This window comes from Myripristis murdjan, chromosome 22 (assembly GCF_902150065.1).
Source record: "Myripristis murdjan chromosome 22, fMyrMur1.1, whole genome shotgun sequence".
Classification (NCBI taxonomy): domain Eukaryota; kingdom Metazoa; phylum Chordata; class Actinopteri; order Holocentriformes; family Holocentridae; genus Myripristis; species Myripristis murdjan.
In genome coordinates this window covers 11,295,474-11,313,662 of record NC_044001.1, presented here as the reverse complement: position 1 = coordinate 11,313,662, position 18,189 = coordinate 11,295,474, and the positions used below count along the sequence as shown (strand labels likewise).

The 18,189-nt window shown below is 42.5% G+C and overlaps 2 protein-coding genes across 2 annotated transcripts; both read left to right on the top strand.

Moving 5' to 3' along the window:
* The first annotated feature begins 48 nt into the window (after positions 1 to 48).
* LOC115354494 (microtubule-associated protein 1S-like) lies at positions 49 to 9,776 on the top strand. Its single transcript, XM_030044881.1, has 11 exons — positions 49 to 211; positions 933 to 1,028; positions 2,122 to 2,204; positions 3,291 to 3,428; positions 3,655 to 4,165; positions 4,304 to 4,390; positions 4,963 to 6,368; positions 6,401 to 7,516; positions 7,676 to 7,820; positions 7,920 to 8,137; positions 9,222 to 9,776. The coding sequence occupies exons 1-11, from the start codon at positions 49 to 51 to the stop codon at positions 9,375 to 9,377; spliced, it is 4,119 nt and encodes a 1,372-aa protein (XP_029900741.1). The 3' UTR covers positions 9,378 to 9,776.
* Positions 9,777 to 12,360: 2,584 nt separating this feature from the next.
* Positions 12,361 to 17,889, top strand: LOC115354045 (interferon-induced protein 44-like). Its single transcript, XM_030044201.1, has 8 exons — positions 12,361 to 12,421; positions 13,187 to 13,691; positions 13,958 to 14,009; positions 14,421 to 14,616; positions 15,105 to 15,257; positions 15,385 to 15,556; positions 16,277 to 16,377; positions 17,381 to 17,889. The coding sequence occupies exons 2-8, from the start codon at positions 13,211 to 13,213 to the stop codon at positions 17,594 to 17,596; spliced, it is 1,371 nt and encodes a 456-aa protein (XP_029900061.1). The 5' UTR covers positions 12,361 to 12,421; positions 13,187 to 13,210; the 3' UTR covers positions 17,597 to 17,889.
* The last annotated feature ends 300 nt before the right edge of the window (positions 17,890 to 18,189 follow it).

Below are 18,189 nucleotides of genomic sequence, written 5' to 3'. Positions count from 1 at the left end.
CGCTGCGAGCCTTTCCAATGACATCATATGCAAGTACAAGTTTCCAACATGGCGTCCAGCCGGGTGCTGGAGAGAGAGGTCCGGGAGGAGCCGAGAAGCGCTGCAGCCACAAGCCTCGACTTCTGCGACCGCAAATATTCCCTGCTCATCATCATCGGACGGATCAGTCACCCGAGCCTGACAGGGCAAATCCGCAGGGAGATTGAACGAGGTATGTTTACCCACTGCGAGGAGCGCTTTAGTTATCCCTTGATTTCGTGGGAATCATAAACACAGATCTTAGACCAGTGAATCGCCCCCTCACTTCTGCTCTTCTTAATTATCACGGAAGATGCTAAACTGACCTGGTAGCAGTGTTAGTGCAGTTTGATCCACCCAGTGACAGGGCTGCGTCAACTGGAGATGCTCCACCATCAGCATCACCCATTCCTCTGGGCATGTTATAATTAAAAGCAGTCTTTAGCTCGTGCCTTGCCTCCTCTGTCCTCTGGGCTATTTATCTCAATGCACCGTTAGATGATGACAACCTTTTAGGAAATATTGCAGGACAGACCTTCACAATCAACACAGCACAAGCACCACTTGTAAACAATATGCCATTAGCGTCTGTGTATTTATGCACAGGCGTGTCTGCAGCTACAGAGACTACAGGTAGTCAGTGGTTGTATATGGTGTGCTGTAATAATGCATTAGTCTGTCTGCCACTGTGTGACTGCAGCTTTAGATAAAAGGGAGAGGCAGATTAGGCTGTGCGAGTGAGTGTGATACAACGATACAAATAGAGATACAGATCAATGATGGCTGCACATTTACTCTACACAGACAGGGAGAGAGGAATAGAAATGCAGAGAGCGGGCGAGATTGAGACAGAGATTGAATGCGAGAGAGAGAGAGAGTCCCACCATGTGACCAAGTCTGTCATGTCTGTCTAGGTATACGGTCATGGGATGTGGACTTGATATCCTGTAACCTGAACCTCTATCTCCAGGAGTTCCTCTCTCATCACACCGTCTCATTCAAAGGTGCAGGTAAGTTGTGTGTGAAACACTGATCTCGAGCTCTTTGCCCTCATTTTGTAGAGAAAACGCCAGTCCTCGTGGTAACCTGCTCTGTCAGCTTGTCTGGGGTCAAAGAGGAAGGAAGGAAGGAAAGTGCAGGAGCGGTCGGTGGATTGTTAAATATGGGTGGGCCCTCTGGACCGTAAACAATAGAGATCTGCAACCAAGCTATGCCACCTCGCTCCCTTTCTGTATGTGTGTGAGTCTCTCTGTATGGGTTAGCGTCGCCTTTTGGTGTGCAGAGTCAAGCATAACCAGATACGACAGCAATGGTAAAAATGCAGCTGAACATCAGAGCTATGAAGTCATATTACAGCTGCCCTTCTGTTTTTCAAAGGGAGAACAAAATACCAAGGGAGGCTGTCTGTATGTGGTAAGTCATACTGTAGTACATTTTGTCTTGATACATGTAATCTGTGGCAGTCACTTCAAGTTAGAAGTAAGCACATCGAGTTCATGGCTTGTAAAATGGAGGACTTTGTTTTTTAGTAAGAAAGGGAGAGAGACAGAATGAGACATTGTGACTTATATGTTGAATCACAAAGTATGTTTCATACTTCAGCACATTCATGTCACAAGGTCAAGTCAGAAAGCATAATAATGGGGGGGCAAGATGGGATTTAATGCTTTGCTATTACTTTTGCTTTCTTTTGTGTTTCTAAAAGATAAAGAAAGAGAAAGCAAGAGACTTCTTTTTTTAGTTGGCTGGCTTTCCTCTAGTTTGCCTCAGACATTAATCCAGTTCCCCTCCAGACTGGATTTCCACTGCAGACTGAGTAAACTCGGCATCTCATTCTTAGTCTCTCTCTGACGCAGCTTTTCCACCTTCTTCCTTCCTCTTTGCTCAGGGAGTCAATCACGGCCTCATCTCAGTTTGCTTTCTCACTGTCTGTCTTTGAGTTCTTTGACTTTTCATCCTATTTTCTTCTGTCCTCCCGCTCACTGGTTGGATCTGTCAACTTGTTTCCTAACTCCTTCAGCTGTGACTTTCTTCATCTCTGTTTGCTTTTCTCCCTCCCTGTCTATCCTCTCCCTGTCTGTCTGTCTGTCTCTGCCTCCTCAGGGCAGAGGTGTCTGCGCCACAGCACCAGAGTGTTGGACACTCAGGTGCTGATCAGTCCGTCTCAGGAAAAAGTCCATTCAGAGGTGAGGGTGTGAAACCTGGCTTCTTAAAGGAATTCTTAGAGTCATGCAATAAGACTGATGCACATCTCATCCCTGTGTGTCCAGTGCAAAGATCATGAGGGGCTACATGCTAACTGAGTAAACACAATTAGCAGCTGAAGGGGGAAGCCAGGGGCGGCGCCAGGAATTTTGGGCCCCATGAAAAAAAAAATTATATATTTACTCGATGATGGTTTAATAATTTTATATTAGTTTTTACCTATTTTTTGGGGCCCCTGTGCCCCTGGGGGAAGCCACTAGCATCACACGTGAGGAGAGGAAAATATACCTTCCAGAATCAAGTAATTTAAGCAAAACGTGTTGCATATTTATCACACAGCTGTAAATTAACCAACAGGCCAATAGCCAACAACTTGAAGTGTTTCTTTAATGTATGGGATCCTCGAATGAAACCAGTAGCAATATACCTGAAAGAACCTGGGTGCCCAATGTTAATGTTATATCACATTAAGGACTGGCAGTACTGCAATATTATTGTTTAATGTCTTTCAGTAGAATTATATTTTGATGAATGATGTCATGGCATTGTGATACACGCTTCTGTTGTATAAATTAAAGGTCAAAAGTGATTTAAATCATAAGTAAAATCTTCCGCATAAAGAGAAACAACTTGGAGAATATTATTTAAAAACACAGTTTCATGTTTTATAATAGAATGCAGATCAAGGACACAAATGTGAATTTGATAATGTATTATGATATTATGTTTGCACAAATCATTATATATTCAGACTGTAATAATCTCTCATTATTAGCATATTTTTTGCTCATAATACACAGCCTTTTATGAAAATACTGCTTTTCAGTTCAGAAGTCAGCTTTGCTATGTCGCTTTCCTCTCTCCTCTCTGTTTCGTTTTTCTCTCCTGTTCTGTTTTGACACTGCAAAACAAAATATGCATAATCAAGAATAAAACACTGAAACTGAGTCATGAAAACTGAATTAATTTGAAGTTTGAAGTTGAAGTGTGGAGTTGCCTGCTTTGACTCTCTCTCTCTCTCTCTCTCTCTCTCTCTCTCTCTCTCTCTCTCTCTCTCTCTCGGTCAGGTGTTAGGTCTGTTAACCAGTGAATCAGCTCATAAGTTGCTGCTCTTGGCTGGCCAGAGTGTGGAGGAAAGTGGAGACTTGCTCTTTCACAAAGGACTGTTCTCGCCACACCAGCTGAAACACATCATCACAGAGCAGGTACAACAATTTCTCAACCTGGCTCTTATTTATTTGCATGCCACTGCTTTGTAATCCGCACTTTTTGGGACACTGGGATATTTGCCACATCAGCTGCTGGGACGCTGTTGCTTTGACCTTCGCAGTCCCTTTCCTACTATTGGTCACTTGCAATGACAGTGATCTCACTGCAAGTCATTCTGGATGAGAGCAGCAGCCAAATACTTCTCTTTCTTTCTCTTCTCAGTTCTTAGATCAAGACAACACTGTCTCCTCGACCCCATCCTCAAAGCTCAGTCTTACCCTCAGCTGTCCCAACACCAGCCAGTGGACGAAGTCTCTCTTAGGAAACCAGGCTTTCCAGGGGCCTGTCACACTCCACATCAATCCTCCAGAGGTGCTGCCTGCCATGGAGGCTCTGGAGGACTTCACCTCCCTTATCTCTGGTTCTCTCTGGCCCCCATCCCCCTTTGACCTTCTCCCACCTCCCGGTACAGTTGGCTTTCTCAAACTCTCCCGCCCCTGCTGCTACGTGTTTCCTGCCGGCCGCGGTGATTGTGCCTTCTTTGCCGTTAACGGTTTCACGGTGCTTGTGGATGGCGGGTCGGACTCTCAGGCCTGTTTCTGGAAGCTGGTGCGGCACCTAGATCGGGTTGATGCAGTTCTGTTGACTCACGTTGGGACGGAGAACCTCCCCGGGGTCAATACTTTCCTTGAGAGGAAGGTGGCTGAGATGGAGATAGGCTCGGACGTCAAAGGTAACGGCAGGGAGGGTGATAATGATGTTTGCTGACGATGCTGAGGAATATGATCTTGTTATGTGACTGAGATTTCTTACTCATTTTCCTCACTTGTTCTCTCCACAACATTCCTGTCTGTTTTTCTCATCTCAACAGATGACACATCTAAGAGACTGATCTCCCCAGAGCTGGGAGTGGTGTTCTTTAATGCCCCCAGCAGGCTGCAGGTGGAACAACAGCCAAGTGAGTGATGTCTCAAAACCTACAGTGACATAGCATGGAAATGAGGGAAATATTATTTATGGAAGTGCCACTGCTGAAGGGGCAATGCTTAAAAAATGTATTGTGCCAAGAGGCTGCAGTACAAAAAACCAAGATTAAAAAATACAATTCCATCAATCTACACTGGCCAATAATATATATACACAACAAATATATCAGACAGTGCATAAAGAAAAAAAAAATCTAAAATTAAGTCATTGCATCAGGGTGATGTAATCAGCCTGATGTCAGCCTGAAACAGTGCTGCACTCTCTGATAGCAGTCAGCAGGGTGATCCATAATTTGGCAGCTATGATAAAAGATAAAGCAGTCACTGAGCTTGCTGACATTGTGGGAGTACTGCATTGTGCTACAATTTTTTTAGGTGTTTCATCATAATTCATCAGTCCCTGGTCATAGGTTATTGATTATTTGTGTGCTGAATCCAACTGTTTTACTAAATATAAATGTAAAATCAGTGATGGCATTAATTTAGGTGATACTCAGTAATTTTGATAAATACAAAAGTAAAGTGATCATGCTTCTCCTCTTAGGTGTGAACAATGTCCTCAAGAGTGCAGACCAGGCGACTCAAACCTTACACCTGTTAAGGAAATTAGAAATCAGACCACAGCCCATGTTTCGACCGCGAGGGGTCCCCATCGAGCCGTTGACCTTGTTCCAGAAAATGGGGGTGGGACAGTTGGACCTGTACATCCTCAGCCCAGGCAAAACCAGCCAGGAGTACCAAACACTCATGCAAAACTGGCCTGACACCATGTACCCAGCATCGCAATCCCAAAATCTCCCTCTCACTGCCCTGGTCTCAGTGTGCGCCCTGCTTGTGTGGCACCCAGCCTGCCCTCAGGAGAAAGTTGTCAGGGTGCTGTTCCCTGGTGTTGCTCCACAGGCGAAAGTATTGGAGGGGCTGGAGAAGCTGAGGGGGGTGGCCTTCCTCCAGAAGCCTACTGTGACCACTGGAGACCTGGAGAGACTGGGGGAAGACAGGCAGGCCAAGAGAACAGAGAGCCAGGATAGTGGCAGGTCAGTAGGGAAGGACACAACACCCAGATCAGGGAAAGAGGGAAAGGAGGCACTGGTGAAGGAAAAAGGAAAAGCTGTGAATGGAAGTAGTGTGAGAGATGAGGGGAAGAGAGATGTTGACAAAACCAAAATCAAAGAGGTAGGTGTAAAGCAAAAAGCAGCATTGTCAGATAAGAATACTGCAAAGAAGGGAGGGGGGAGAGAGGTGAAAAAGGAGGAGAAGACAGGGAAGAGAGAGGAGAATGGTCTTAAGAGGAAAGAACAAGTGAAAAAGGAAGTTCTCCCTTCAAAACCAAAGATTGAAAATAAAACCAAGCTTAAAAAGGACGCGAAAAATGACTCCAAAGCGGGCGGGAAGAAGACTGGCAAAGGAAAGGAGATGAAAACTGATTCAAATATAGATGCCAAGAGGGCTCATGTGAATACTGAATTGTCGAATAACCACTCAGACAACCCCAACACGGGGACTTTGTCGGAAAACTTGCAACTAGAGGCCCCCGATAAGGAGCAACAGAATCAAAAAATGGTGCAAGAGTCTGAGGAGAACCCCTGTGGCTCCAAAATGTCTACACCTGAGGATATGACAGAGGATTTTCTCAGGCTCAGGGAATCTGAAAGAGAAGAGGTACAGGTGGAAACAGCAGATAAAGGAAAGGAGGAAAGCAGCAATTTGGGAAATGAAAAGAGCCTCGGAGGTCTCGGTATAGAAACAAATAATGACACCCCAGAGGTACAAGGGGAGGAAGCTGCAGGTGGAGCAGGGATAATGGGAGGAGAGAGCGAGGATAATGGAGCACAAGAGAGAGCTGGATCTGGGGAGAAAGCTGACGCGCATATACTGACAGAGGCCGCTGACAAACCAGAACAGCCCTCCAAGGTTTGTAGGCTTTCCGGCTCCTTTGAACAAGACCCCAAAGAGTGAACGCACTGTCCAAATAGACCTTGACCCCAACTGAGTACACTCTCTGGATGGGTTTGCAACACAGCCCTCCCTCTCGGTCGTCTCCGGAGAACCAGGCACCTCTCAGTCCTGATGAGGAGACTGTTGAGCCTGCCTCCCCTGACTCTCGGCCCAACAGCGCAGGCCACACACCCTACTGTCTGTCCCCAGATGATGTGTGGTGCAACAGAGATACTCTCAGCAGGTTACAGGCCCAGATAAACAACTCTGAGACCACTGATGCCACCCAGCCACCTGGGTCCTCCAAGCAAAGTGACGGGCAGCTGTGTGAGGCCAAAAGCACCCCAGAGAGCCACACCACATCAAACCCCAGAGAGAAGCACTTAAGTTTCCTCTCTCTGGGTTCACTTAAAGACGGAGCCTCTGATCCTTCTCCCTCTGTTGCTACCACCACAACTACACACTCCATGCCAGCTGAGGTGAGCTCTCCCCAGTCCACAGAAGTGGATGAATCCCTGTCCATGTCGTTTGAGCAGGGTCCAACCACTGTGAGCCAGAGAGAAGGGGATGACAGCGTTCATCATTCATACTCCAACGGCAGCCATTTTGTGGACTGCGATTTTCGAGGTGGGATGTCTTTACCACTGAAAAAGCCACCCAGATCCCTCGGGCAGGGTTTGGAGATGGGGCGCCCTCCAGGTCCCAACACTCTTCATTTTGAGTCGGCGGCTCATGACGTGGACCTGTGTCTGGTTTCCCCCTGTGAGTTCAAACATTTCAAACCGCCTGACTCTAGCTCAGGTGCCAGCGACCCTTCCAGAGGATCCTTGGGTCCACATCATCATGGCAACAACAACAACAACCCCAGGGATATGTCAGCCAGTGAATCAAACGCCCCCCTGTGCACAGAAGACTGCCCATCCACCACAGCAGACGGAGCTCTGGACTCAGATGAGGATGAGTCGTGCAGTGAGCCCACTAACTCCCTGCATGACCACCCAACCCATCCGTCCCTCCCCCCCGACCCTCTTCCAGCCCCGCTCAGGGACAGTCCCCCTCTGCCCCCCCAGCCAGACACATCTATGCCAGTTCCTCAGTCTGAATCTGATGCTCATGGGAAAGGAGCAAAGGCCTCTGGTATGCGAGGGAAGAAAACACTAGGGGTGAGTTCATCTTACAGAGGAAAAAAAGTCTTCTTCTCTATAATACATAGTGTATACGCTTATTTTCTCTGTACTGGAGTGTTTTGCATGATGCAGGGTTACCTTCACATTGTGTAAGATTTTACTTTTTTTTCACCAGGCTATTGAAGCCTCCCAAAGATCAGGCTCATTTGGACTGTCCACACAGACAGGGAAAAACAGGACTGGGGGGCAAAGTGGAGGAACAAAGGCAGCCAGAGATACACGTCTCTCGTACTCTTTCCTCCGGCTCCGGACTGCACCAGCCAAGTCTTCACCCACCCGGGTATGAGCTGATGTTAACTGAGTTTCTTTAGTCTTTTATCTTAACCTTGCAGATGTAATAATGTGGATCCTCACTGAGATTCTCTCCGTGTCCTGACAGGCTCGAAGTCTAATTCTGTTGGTGAAGTCAGCGTGTATGTCGATCTGGCCTACATTCCCTCTGGAGCCTCCTCTCCAACAGTCAATGTGGACTTCTTCAGATGTGTTCGATCTTCCTGCTACATCATCAGTGGCGACAGCCCGGAGAGAGAGGAGCTTATGAGGCAAACGCTGGATGCACTGTTAGATGGCAAAATGTCCTGGCCTGATCCAATGCAGGTAAAAAAACATATTCACATGCAATAAGATGTACATTTTCATGATATTTTAAGCATTTAATTGGTTGCCGTGTTAATTAATTAGTAATTTTGTAGCACTATCCCAAGTCTCCTAGTCTCCTTGTCAACATTACATGCAGTCAGTTGATTGATTCTATTGATTTTCTATTTTTGTGCCATGCACATTAAATGTCCTCATGGCTTTAAAAGACAGCAGAAATACAAAGCAATGGTGCAAAGGTGAAACACTTTGATCACAAAATTACAGATTATTGTACAGCTTTGTCTTAAATATTTTGCCTTCTCTCCCAAGTTGGCAAATAAAATCTGCTACAGAAAAGGTTACATTCCTGAAGCGCAATACAAGGTTTTTTTCTAATTATCCAGCCAAAAGAAATCAGTACATTCTTTACGGCCTCCTAAACAGGACAGTGAAACAATAAAACTAAAAATGAAACTAGCTCACACAGCAAACAAAGCTTTCCTTGTTTGGAGTGGCATTGAACCTTCCTGTCTCTGAGGCTAAAGGTAATGTTCCTGAACACAGCTGAGCACATGGGGATCTTTGTCTTTGCCAACAGTGATGAGCACAAAGGTGAAAGAAAAAGTCTAGTTCACAAGCAAGCAGGATTACTCATCAACCTCTTCCAACCAAGCTCCTCAACCTTAAAGCAGTTACCTCTTGTAGGAACTCACAGTGTAATTACAATACCTATTTTAATAACTAACGTATAATGCCATGGGTGAAGTCATTACTTTTCAATCATATGCAATTGTGATCCAAGATTATGCAGGATTTTGATGCAACCAAACACTAACGCAGCTGTTTTCACTTCCTTTCACACCTCAAAATAGGAGATGGAGGTGTTAAGCAGTGCAATCAGGTGCAGTGTTGGTTGGAATAACAACCAGAATATTTTTGGGCCATAATGGTACATAATTAACTATCACTGGTCCAAATCAATGAAACATGGAGCATTGCATGTATAGCATTAACATAAGTGGACAGTTAATGTGCAGCCTCTCACTTCAACCTGTTTTTTACTCGTTTTCAAATGCATGCATCCTTCTCTCTGTTTCTCTAGGTGACAGTGATCCCTACCTTTGAGTCAGTGTCAATGCAGGAGTGGTACCAGCAGACCCTGGACAGACAGAGGGAGCTGAGCATCACCGTCCTGGGCTCCAACAGCACTGTGGCCATGCAGGATGAAACCTTCTCTGCCTGCAAAATAGAGTTCTGAGACAGGCTGGGCAATGCAGAGTTGGAGGACAGGAGTGAATCGGAGTTGAAGGAATGAAACTAGGGAGGTGTGATTGGGTGAGACAGAAGAATCAGGGAAAGAAATAGAGTGTTAATAAAAGAAAATAAATGATCCTTTTCCTGGAGAAACACAGGGGTGGAGAGTAAATGGGTAATTGGTATGTAGATGGGACCCTGCTACTCCCTGAACTCCATCTCCTTCTCTTCCATTACTTCTATGTGGCCGCCTTTTGTGCTGAAGAGCCATCATTTCTGTTTATCTAAATACCCAACTTTCCAGGGAGAACACAAATCCCAGTGGGGAATGTTGCATGAATTATTTGACCCATGACCCTGTGCAAAGCAGGAGAGGAGAACACATTGGTTGCAAAAAAAAACACGACAACAAATAAACATTTTGCTGGACCTCATTTGTAAATCCAAATGAAAGAAAAATATTTAGTATACATTGAGTTAAAGGCACTATGTGTAGGCTCTCTTCCTCAATACTGAATTTTGGAGAATAGTGATAGTCATACTTTGCACCAGGCTTCAAGCCCCAGTAAACCGCTGACTCCGTTATCTGTCCATTATGTCGCTTTTAATGCATTGCCTCGCAGTGCACTTGAGGGGAATGTTGTGGCTATTCAGCAAAACAAAACGCTTCCAAATGAAAGCAGAACGCACATTATTGAATATGTGTTTTTAAAAGCATTGGTCACATTCCTTGTGTTTTCAAAAATTATACTTGCGTAATCAGCACTTACAGGTTATCTATACCATAACAAGAGAATCCTACACATATTACCTTTAATGAAATCACATTCACTGTGTATGGTCAGGTGTTTGGTGTTCGCACTGTAAGCAGACATGAGGTGAGGTGTGCTGTGTACTGTACCCGCTTTCCAGAGTCTTGTCCCAGTGTGGTTTCAGTGTCAGCCAGCAGACTCTCAGAAATATTTTCATCCGGCATGACGACTGTCCACTTATAATCCCCGACTGACTGAACTGAATTGAATTTGAATGTGCACTGACAAATCAAACAACAGGGTGATTACATGTAATAGCATCACAGCAATCATATTACAAATACTGGCACATGTAATCCATTACAGTTACTGTAAAATACTACAAATCAGTAATCAGACAACAAATGCTTGCTTTTGTAAAAAAAAAAAAAAAATTGTAAACCTGTTGTTCAGCTTTCTTGATCAGCTTTCTCAGAAAATGTCTGGATGTAATTATATGTTGTAAACACTAATATTTTACACAGCAGAAGATGGCGTAGTCCTAGAAGGTGACAATGACAGCTGTTGAAATTATATCTTGTAAACAGAAATAGTAAATAGGCAGGTTTCTGTGTGATCAGATGACCACGTTATTTATTAAAACCTCATATTCTGTATATTTTGGTGGCAGCGTAATCCAAATGTAACTAAAATCAATCAGATTACATTGCTAAAATGGAGTTATCACATAAATTGCACCACTGATTGCAGTTTCAAACAGTTAACTAGTAATTCGTAATGGATTACACTTTGGTCATAATCTCACCAGCCCTGTATATATTTTGTTTTTTAAATTTATTTTTCACAAAGAAATCACTTTCTCCCTACTTCCCTCCTACCCCACTCTAGAGCATGGATTGAACTGAAGTGAGATGAGTGTGTTAATCACTGCTTTAAATCTTGGACTATCTGTGTTGCTTTTTTGCCTTTAAAAGGAATAGTTCACACAAATGTGATTGTGACATATTTCCTGAACACCAAAGCATGAGATCACAGACAAAAAAGAAGAGTTTTATTCCAAAATGTGCTATATCTATTTTAGAAAAAAAAAAAAAAAATTACTTAAAATGTATAATTATTTATGAAATATAAAGAAGTTGTTGGATATTATAGATGAAGTATAATTTTACTAACAGTGGAGGTGGGTTAGCTAATACCACAGAAAAATGTTCCAATTTGTTTTGATTTTGTCACTATTGTCTGTCAATTTTCTGCATATCTCCATTATGGAATGAAACTCTTCATATGTTGCCTGAGTCAGATTCATTACAACCCTAATGATTCCCCAAAATATGCTGCATATCTGCAGCAAAATTACACAAGTCTGTCTTTTGTCTGTTTGTCTAACTGCAACAGGCTGCCAAGTTAGATGATTTGTTAGGATCAGATGTTTGAACTCGATCACGGGCTATGATTACTCTGAGCCCTGCAGTCGCCAAGTGAATTGCAACTATATGTCATGCATGTAAAAATATGTACCTTGTTTCCATTCATGATATTCATGAGGGCGGAGGGTCAAAGCACTGTGAGAGAGCAGAGGCAGGGTGGGCTGGCATGAAAGACTTCACTGCAAGGATGAATAGTTAAGAGGATGTAGAGCATTTCACATTTCACTTTGTATATTGTCTGTAAGTACACAACAATGTCTAAATGTATTAGTTGTGGGGACGGGAGTTGTATATTGAATAAAGAGTGTGCATCAGGTGATTATGTCAGATGATGGTTAATCAAATGTGTTTCTTTAGCATCTGGGTTGGAGTGAGCTGTGTCTTCTGTAAATGAATCAACACACCCTAAATTGCAAAAGCATCATTTTTAAAGCAATAGGCTATAGCCCACCAATACCCTCTGTACTGCAGCTGCTCTTTGAAAACACATGAAATAACAGGACACAAAGCAGCCTGATGCAATTACACGTCTCTGCCTCACATGTAGAGGTCAAATGCAACATTAAAATTCATTCACAGGTTGTATTGTATTCCTGAAGACCTTGAATCACTTACTCTCATCAGCCTAACCCTGTTTGTTGCGCATGGTAAAAAAAAAAAAAAAAAAAAAAAAAGGAAGAAACGAGGTGCAGGGATATTTGTTAGAGATATTTCCTGGCCTGTTCTTCTTTTCCAAAGCGACGGAAAACCCCTTTTCTTTCATTGGCGAAACACTTTCAGTTTCAAAAACACTCAGCTCAGTGCCAACAGAGAGCGCACACCTACTGCCGCACGCCACAGTAGCTCTGCTCGACCAAGTAAATACACAGGTGAGTTCGCTCATTTGAATTTCACTAGCCGCTGCTATATTTCTCGATATATATTTAAGCATACATAACATAATTTTATCTTAAAAAACGAAGCTAAGCAGACCGTTCAACTATATGGCCGCATGGCACGAGTTGCTTTTACTTTCTAAACTATTCTATAGGCCCCATTTAACTGTTGGATTTACTCAAAACAAATCTGAGGCACTTACTCCCACCTGAGTTTTTTAATGCCTGGAGATCACGAATTTAGCCTATGTTTATAATGCCATAACAAAGCTTAGTATGGCTTGTGATGGCTTGTTGTGCCCCCGCCCCTCTATTATTTACATACAGGGGAGTGTCATGCCAGCATGCACACAGAGGTTTAAGATGACTGCAACAGAAAGCTCCGTTAATGACGTCGACGTTTTGACATTAACTTTTACGTTAATGCCCTAGTGACACTCCTGATCCTCTCTAATTTGTTTAGATAATAACATAATTACTCTCACTCACTCCATAATGGCATGTGGCATGCCAGTATCTCAGAGCCAATGTCATCATAATGGAGATAATGTGGTCTGATAATGGCATAAAAAAGCAATGAATGCATCAGTTCAGCTTCAGCTAAATTGAGAACTACATTTCCCAGAACTACCGCTATAACATAGAGAGGAGCTTGTTATATTGTGAAAAATGTTACCAGGAGGTCATTATTTTTGAGTGTATGTGTACAATAAATACAATTGTTGTGAAATACATTGTTGGTTTTGGCCTTTGTCCCAGGTCTGCCTAGACAACTTCCTCATCATGAGTGTGATCACACCCAACCTGTCTACTGTCCAGGAGCAGAAGCTGCTCTCTCTGTTCGGTCATGTCAGACTCCACCTGCTGTACAAAGCCAGCATCCACAGCTACACCGCTGCTGCCTTCCATGGTCACTGTGACAAGCAGGGGCCCACTCTGCTTGCAGCCTACAACAACGCTGGCTTTGTGTTTGGGGCCTACACCTCCAAGGACTACACTCAGAACGGCCAGGCCATCGTTGATGATGAGGCTTTCCTTTACAGCATCAGTGGGTCTGGCACAAAGCCGCTGAGGGTGGCATGCAACCATGGTCAGAGTGCTTTCACAGATGGAGCCACTGGTCCAAACTTTGGTGCTTTGGTTTTCCTGCATGATGACAAACCTGATGTCCAGTCCAACCCAGGGACAGGCTTCACCTTTCAGCCGGCAGAAATGCATGGAGGTGACTTGGTCCTCACCGAGTTTGAAGTGTATCGAGTGGAAAGTGAGTAAGGACTTAAACACTTCTCTTGCTCATTAAAAACAGACTTAACAGATGAATAATAACATAATAATAAATAATCTCTAATAGCAATCATGGCAAACCTGTCCCATGAATCTTTACTAATTTACAAGCTTATATAGATTTGCTTCTAAATCTCACTGAAGTAAATTGAAGAGGTTTCTTATATTGAATTAGTCAGTATCATAGTCAAAATGTGAAAAAGTGAAAGAAACCATAACTTCGTCAAAATTTTGTTTATCACACAGGATTAGGAGGTCTCCTGGCCAAACCCTGGAGGAGTGTGCAGTGGACTGCTGAGTATGCACAAATCTGTAGAAAAGTTATATGTTATATTTTATAAATGAACTCAGTTAACAAAATATGAAATGAACAGTTGCTGAAAGTAAAATAAATAGGTACATGCAGGGTTCAAATGCAAAATGTTGTGTTCTAGATTAGAATAAACTCATCAGTCAATATCTCTTAAACAGTTTTTTGCAGTCTTAAAAAGTGGTACAATTTTGTAAACCAAGAATTGAATCATCTACTGCCCTTTATGAAATGCCATAATTTGTTCTACTTTTGTGCTATGAATGATTGGATTTGCTCTAATGTCAAATTTGGAAATGCTTCATTTTGGAATTTAACACTTGACAATGAGAATAGTCACCAAAGTGATCCTCAGCATTGCACACATGAATGTGGTCTATGCTGTTTTACATTTTCCAGGAGATATCAGCATTTGCTGCAGAAGATCCAGAGCTACAAGTCTGACCTCAGTATGGTGTCTCATGCCAAAGTGCTGCTGGTGGGCCCGGTGGGTGCTGGCAAGTCCAGCTTCTTCAACTCCATCAACTCAGTGTTTCGAGGCAACATGACCTGCCAGGCCATCTCTGGTACTGCAGGAAAGAGTGTGACCACTCAGGTACGGTACCAGATTTTCTGGGATACTGTGTTGATCCTCAAGGATTTTGTTTATTTGCTTGTCCTCCAACCCCTCCACAGGGAGGTCATCCTTCAGGGTTGGCCACCGACCTGCATGCTTGCACGCTTAAAGTAGTCGGGAAAGCCTAGTGTAAGCAAGCATTCACCAGGCTTTCCCGACGCCCCCTGTTGGCTAGATGAGTGCAATAAAAACATAAAGGCTGTTCCTCTCAGTGATCACTGTTATGATGCTGATGTGGTTACATACATCAACAAAGAAGGCCTCACAAGTTTTTTCAAAATGACCATGTTGCCTTGAAAGTACTTGTTTTTTTGGTTTTTTTTTTTCAAAATAAAATGTAATATATGAATAATAAGCAGCACCTCTCTCCATTCTAAGATCAACACAAAATCCCTTTGATGGGCTGACTTGGACATCTTAACTATACAGGATGGTTCACTGCAGTTTATTTCACTTCTCTTCTGTAGTTCCGCACCTTTTCCATCAAGACAGGGAAAAGTGGGAAATCACTTCCTCTGATTTTGTGTGACACCATGGGGCTGGAAGATAATCCTGACAGTGGAGTAAACATAGAGGATTTGGTCAGCATCTACAAGGGTCACATACAGGATCGCTATCAGGTGGTCTATCTATCTATCTATCTATCTATGTCAATTTAATTATACAGCACATTTTACAAAGGATGCAATATGTTTTGCTGAGTGATTAATGAAATACTAATCAGCCTGTGTCATATTTGTCCTGTAGTTTAGTTCATCAGCGCCTCTCCAGCCAGGCACTCCTGGCTATAAGAAGCAAGTGACTCTGAATGACATGATTCACTGTGTGGCTTATGTCATCGACACCTGCAAGGTGTCTCTCCTTTCGGACAAAATCCTGGAGAAGCTGAGTGCCATCCGGAAAAAGACCAACCAACTGGGTGAGGAGGCATTAAAATAAAAATCACGTTGAAATAGTGTTGTCAAATGTGATGCATTTTGCATTTCCTTTTATTGCTTTTATCCTTTTGGTTTTACATTCTCTTAGTTGCGAGAACATTAGACTCATTTGTATATTTTATACTGTAGCTATTGCATGAGCTCAAACACTTATTGTGCATCTTTCCACATATCTTTTTAATTTTTATGTTTATATATTAAAGGTATTTTCATAATGTAATGATCCTAGTTTTTCATACTGTATACATAATGACATTTGATGGTTTCATGATATTATGTTAATACACATTTAAAGCACATATTTCTGATGTAGTATTTGTGATCCATATTTTAATATGAAAAAAATCACTGCACGAATGACTGTGACTTAGCTAACCCATACTTGTAATAATTAATGCTCCTTCCCCGGATTTTCAAATATTATAATCTACATAACTTACTTAATTTGCAGTGTAAGTTTAAAGAACCCCACAGCTGTTAAATCTCAATTTTTTAGTATTTTCTACTGTTTTTCCTGCTTATTTTAGGTTTTATGTGCTTATACTGCATTGTCTTTTTGCTGCTGAATCCTATTTCTTTTGCTGCTTCAGTGACCTGATTTCCTCATGAGTGTCAATAGTGTCATCTTATCAACTATTTTGACCCGTTCTTTTCTGTTGTACTTTGATCTCCTGCCTCTAACTCCATCTTCAATCTTGTAGGCATTCCGCAAATTCTTCTGATGACCAAAGTAGATGAGGCCTGTCCTCTGGTGGATGCGGACTTGAAAAATGTTTATCACAGTGTTTACATCCAGAGGAAGGTAACTAGAGCGACAAATAACAGAGCTGTTTGTTTCAAATGTTCCTCAGAAGGTCACTGCTATAACTTGTTCAGGGTTAAATGTCAGTTGGCATGAAATCACAAGTTGCTTAGCGTTCAGGGCAATGGCTGTCACTAAGAATATGCTCACACCAGCGTGTTTGCAGCAGCTAAATAAATTCTGAACTCTAATTTGACTTGTTTGGGCAGGTGAGAACAATGGCATTTAAATTCATGTGAGAGCAAATAACCATAGGAAGACCACCTGCAGAGCTTAGTCCTCTTCTAAGCAAGCTGTGGTGCGGTTCATTATTAGTGAGCATGTAATCCAAACAAACTACAGGAAACAATCCCAAATAATAAGATTTTAATGGCTTTAAGGTGAAAGATGTTGACAGGTGATAGCCAGCAGTTCCTCAGCCCTCAAAACCCTTGCATAACAAAACAAATGAAGGGCAAAGTCTCAACTTGAGCTTCTACTTAGGTGTTTTTTTCACGTGTCCTCACCTGGCATCAACACTGTCCATCTTGCTTTGCTAAACTACAGGGACTCGAGTTAGATTGGCTTTGATTCCCATACTGCAAAACTCTTTAACCCAATGGGATGACAGGTTACCAAAACCCTGCCCAATAAACCTCTCAGTCCATGTGACTTTTGTTTACAAACAAACTGATATGCTTGGTATCTAACTGAACAGGGTAAAACTAAATTAAAGGCAAATCAAATCAAATCCAAAAATCAAATGCAAAAACACAACAAATAAACTTTACAAAAACAGTCTGGCCTCAGACCATAGTAGTAGTGAGTGTGATCATGTTCTTAAATCACAGTGGACAAATTCATATAATCTCTGAACAGAAAACTTTGCCAAATGCCAGTAGCTTTAAAGTTAGGCAACCTGTTCCCCAATGTAGTGATGATCATGTTCAAGAAGAGGAAGAATCAGAGCTCACTCCCTGTTTTCTAACCGCTGTTTTAACGTGATTCTCTTGTTGCCTCTCAGGCCCAGGAGCTGAGTGCGGCTCTAGGGATTCCCATGTCCTATGTGCTGCCAGTGAAGAACTACAGCCAGGAGCTGGAGCTGGACTTGAACACTAACATACTGCTGCTCATGGCGGTGGATCAGATGCTCAACTACGCAGACAGCTTCTTTGAAAACCAAGATGTAGATGAACAAGAAAAACTTGATCAGATGGAAATGTATACCAACCGTAATTGAGGGTTCATCTCAGCTGGTTTGAGTTACAGTAACATTTCATTATCCACAGACGCATGCACAAGCACACACATGCATGTATGCAACAGGCAGATCCCTACCCAGAATTATCCAAATCCCAAATAAGCCACACTCTTGTGCAGTTATATCAAGTACTGTGCATGTCACTGCAATTGTGCATATCACAATTCAGCAAGTAATTAGGTAAGTAATCTAATATAAGTAATAAGTAAGTAATTTAGACATTGTCTTGAATATGTTAAAGCTTGTAACACAATATCTTGAAATAAAATGGATAATTGCACCAATTGTGCCAATTATTTGTGCAAATTTCTTGCTTTAAACCCATGTAGCCATTTTCAATGTGACATGTCCTGAAAGTCCTGTAAATTTCAGTTTCACAACTGGTCTGTTGTAACGTTACCTAGCCCTTTCCATAGCCAGCCACTAGGTGTCAGTCATACGCTCATATGCACTGATGTTTAGTTATGAAAGTGAGGGATGTTATGAAAACATGAGGACAGTTAAAAGTTACATTTTTCAATTTAATGTATGAATTCGGCTTCAGTTTTTTTTTTTTTTTTTTTTTTTTTTTT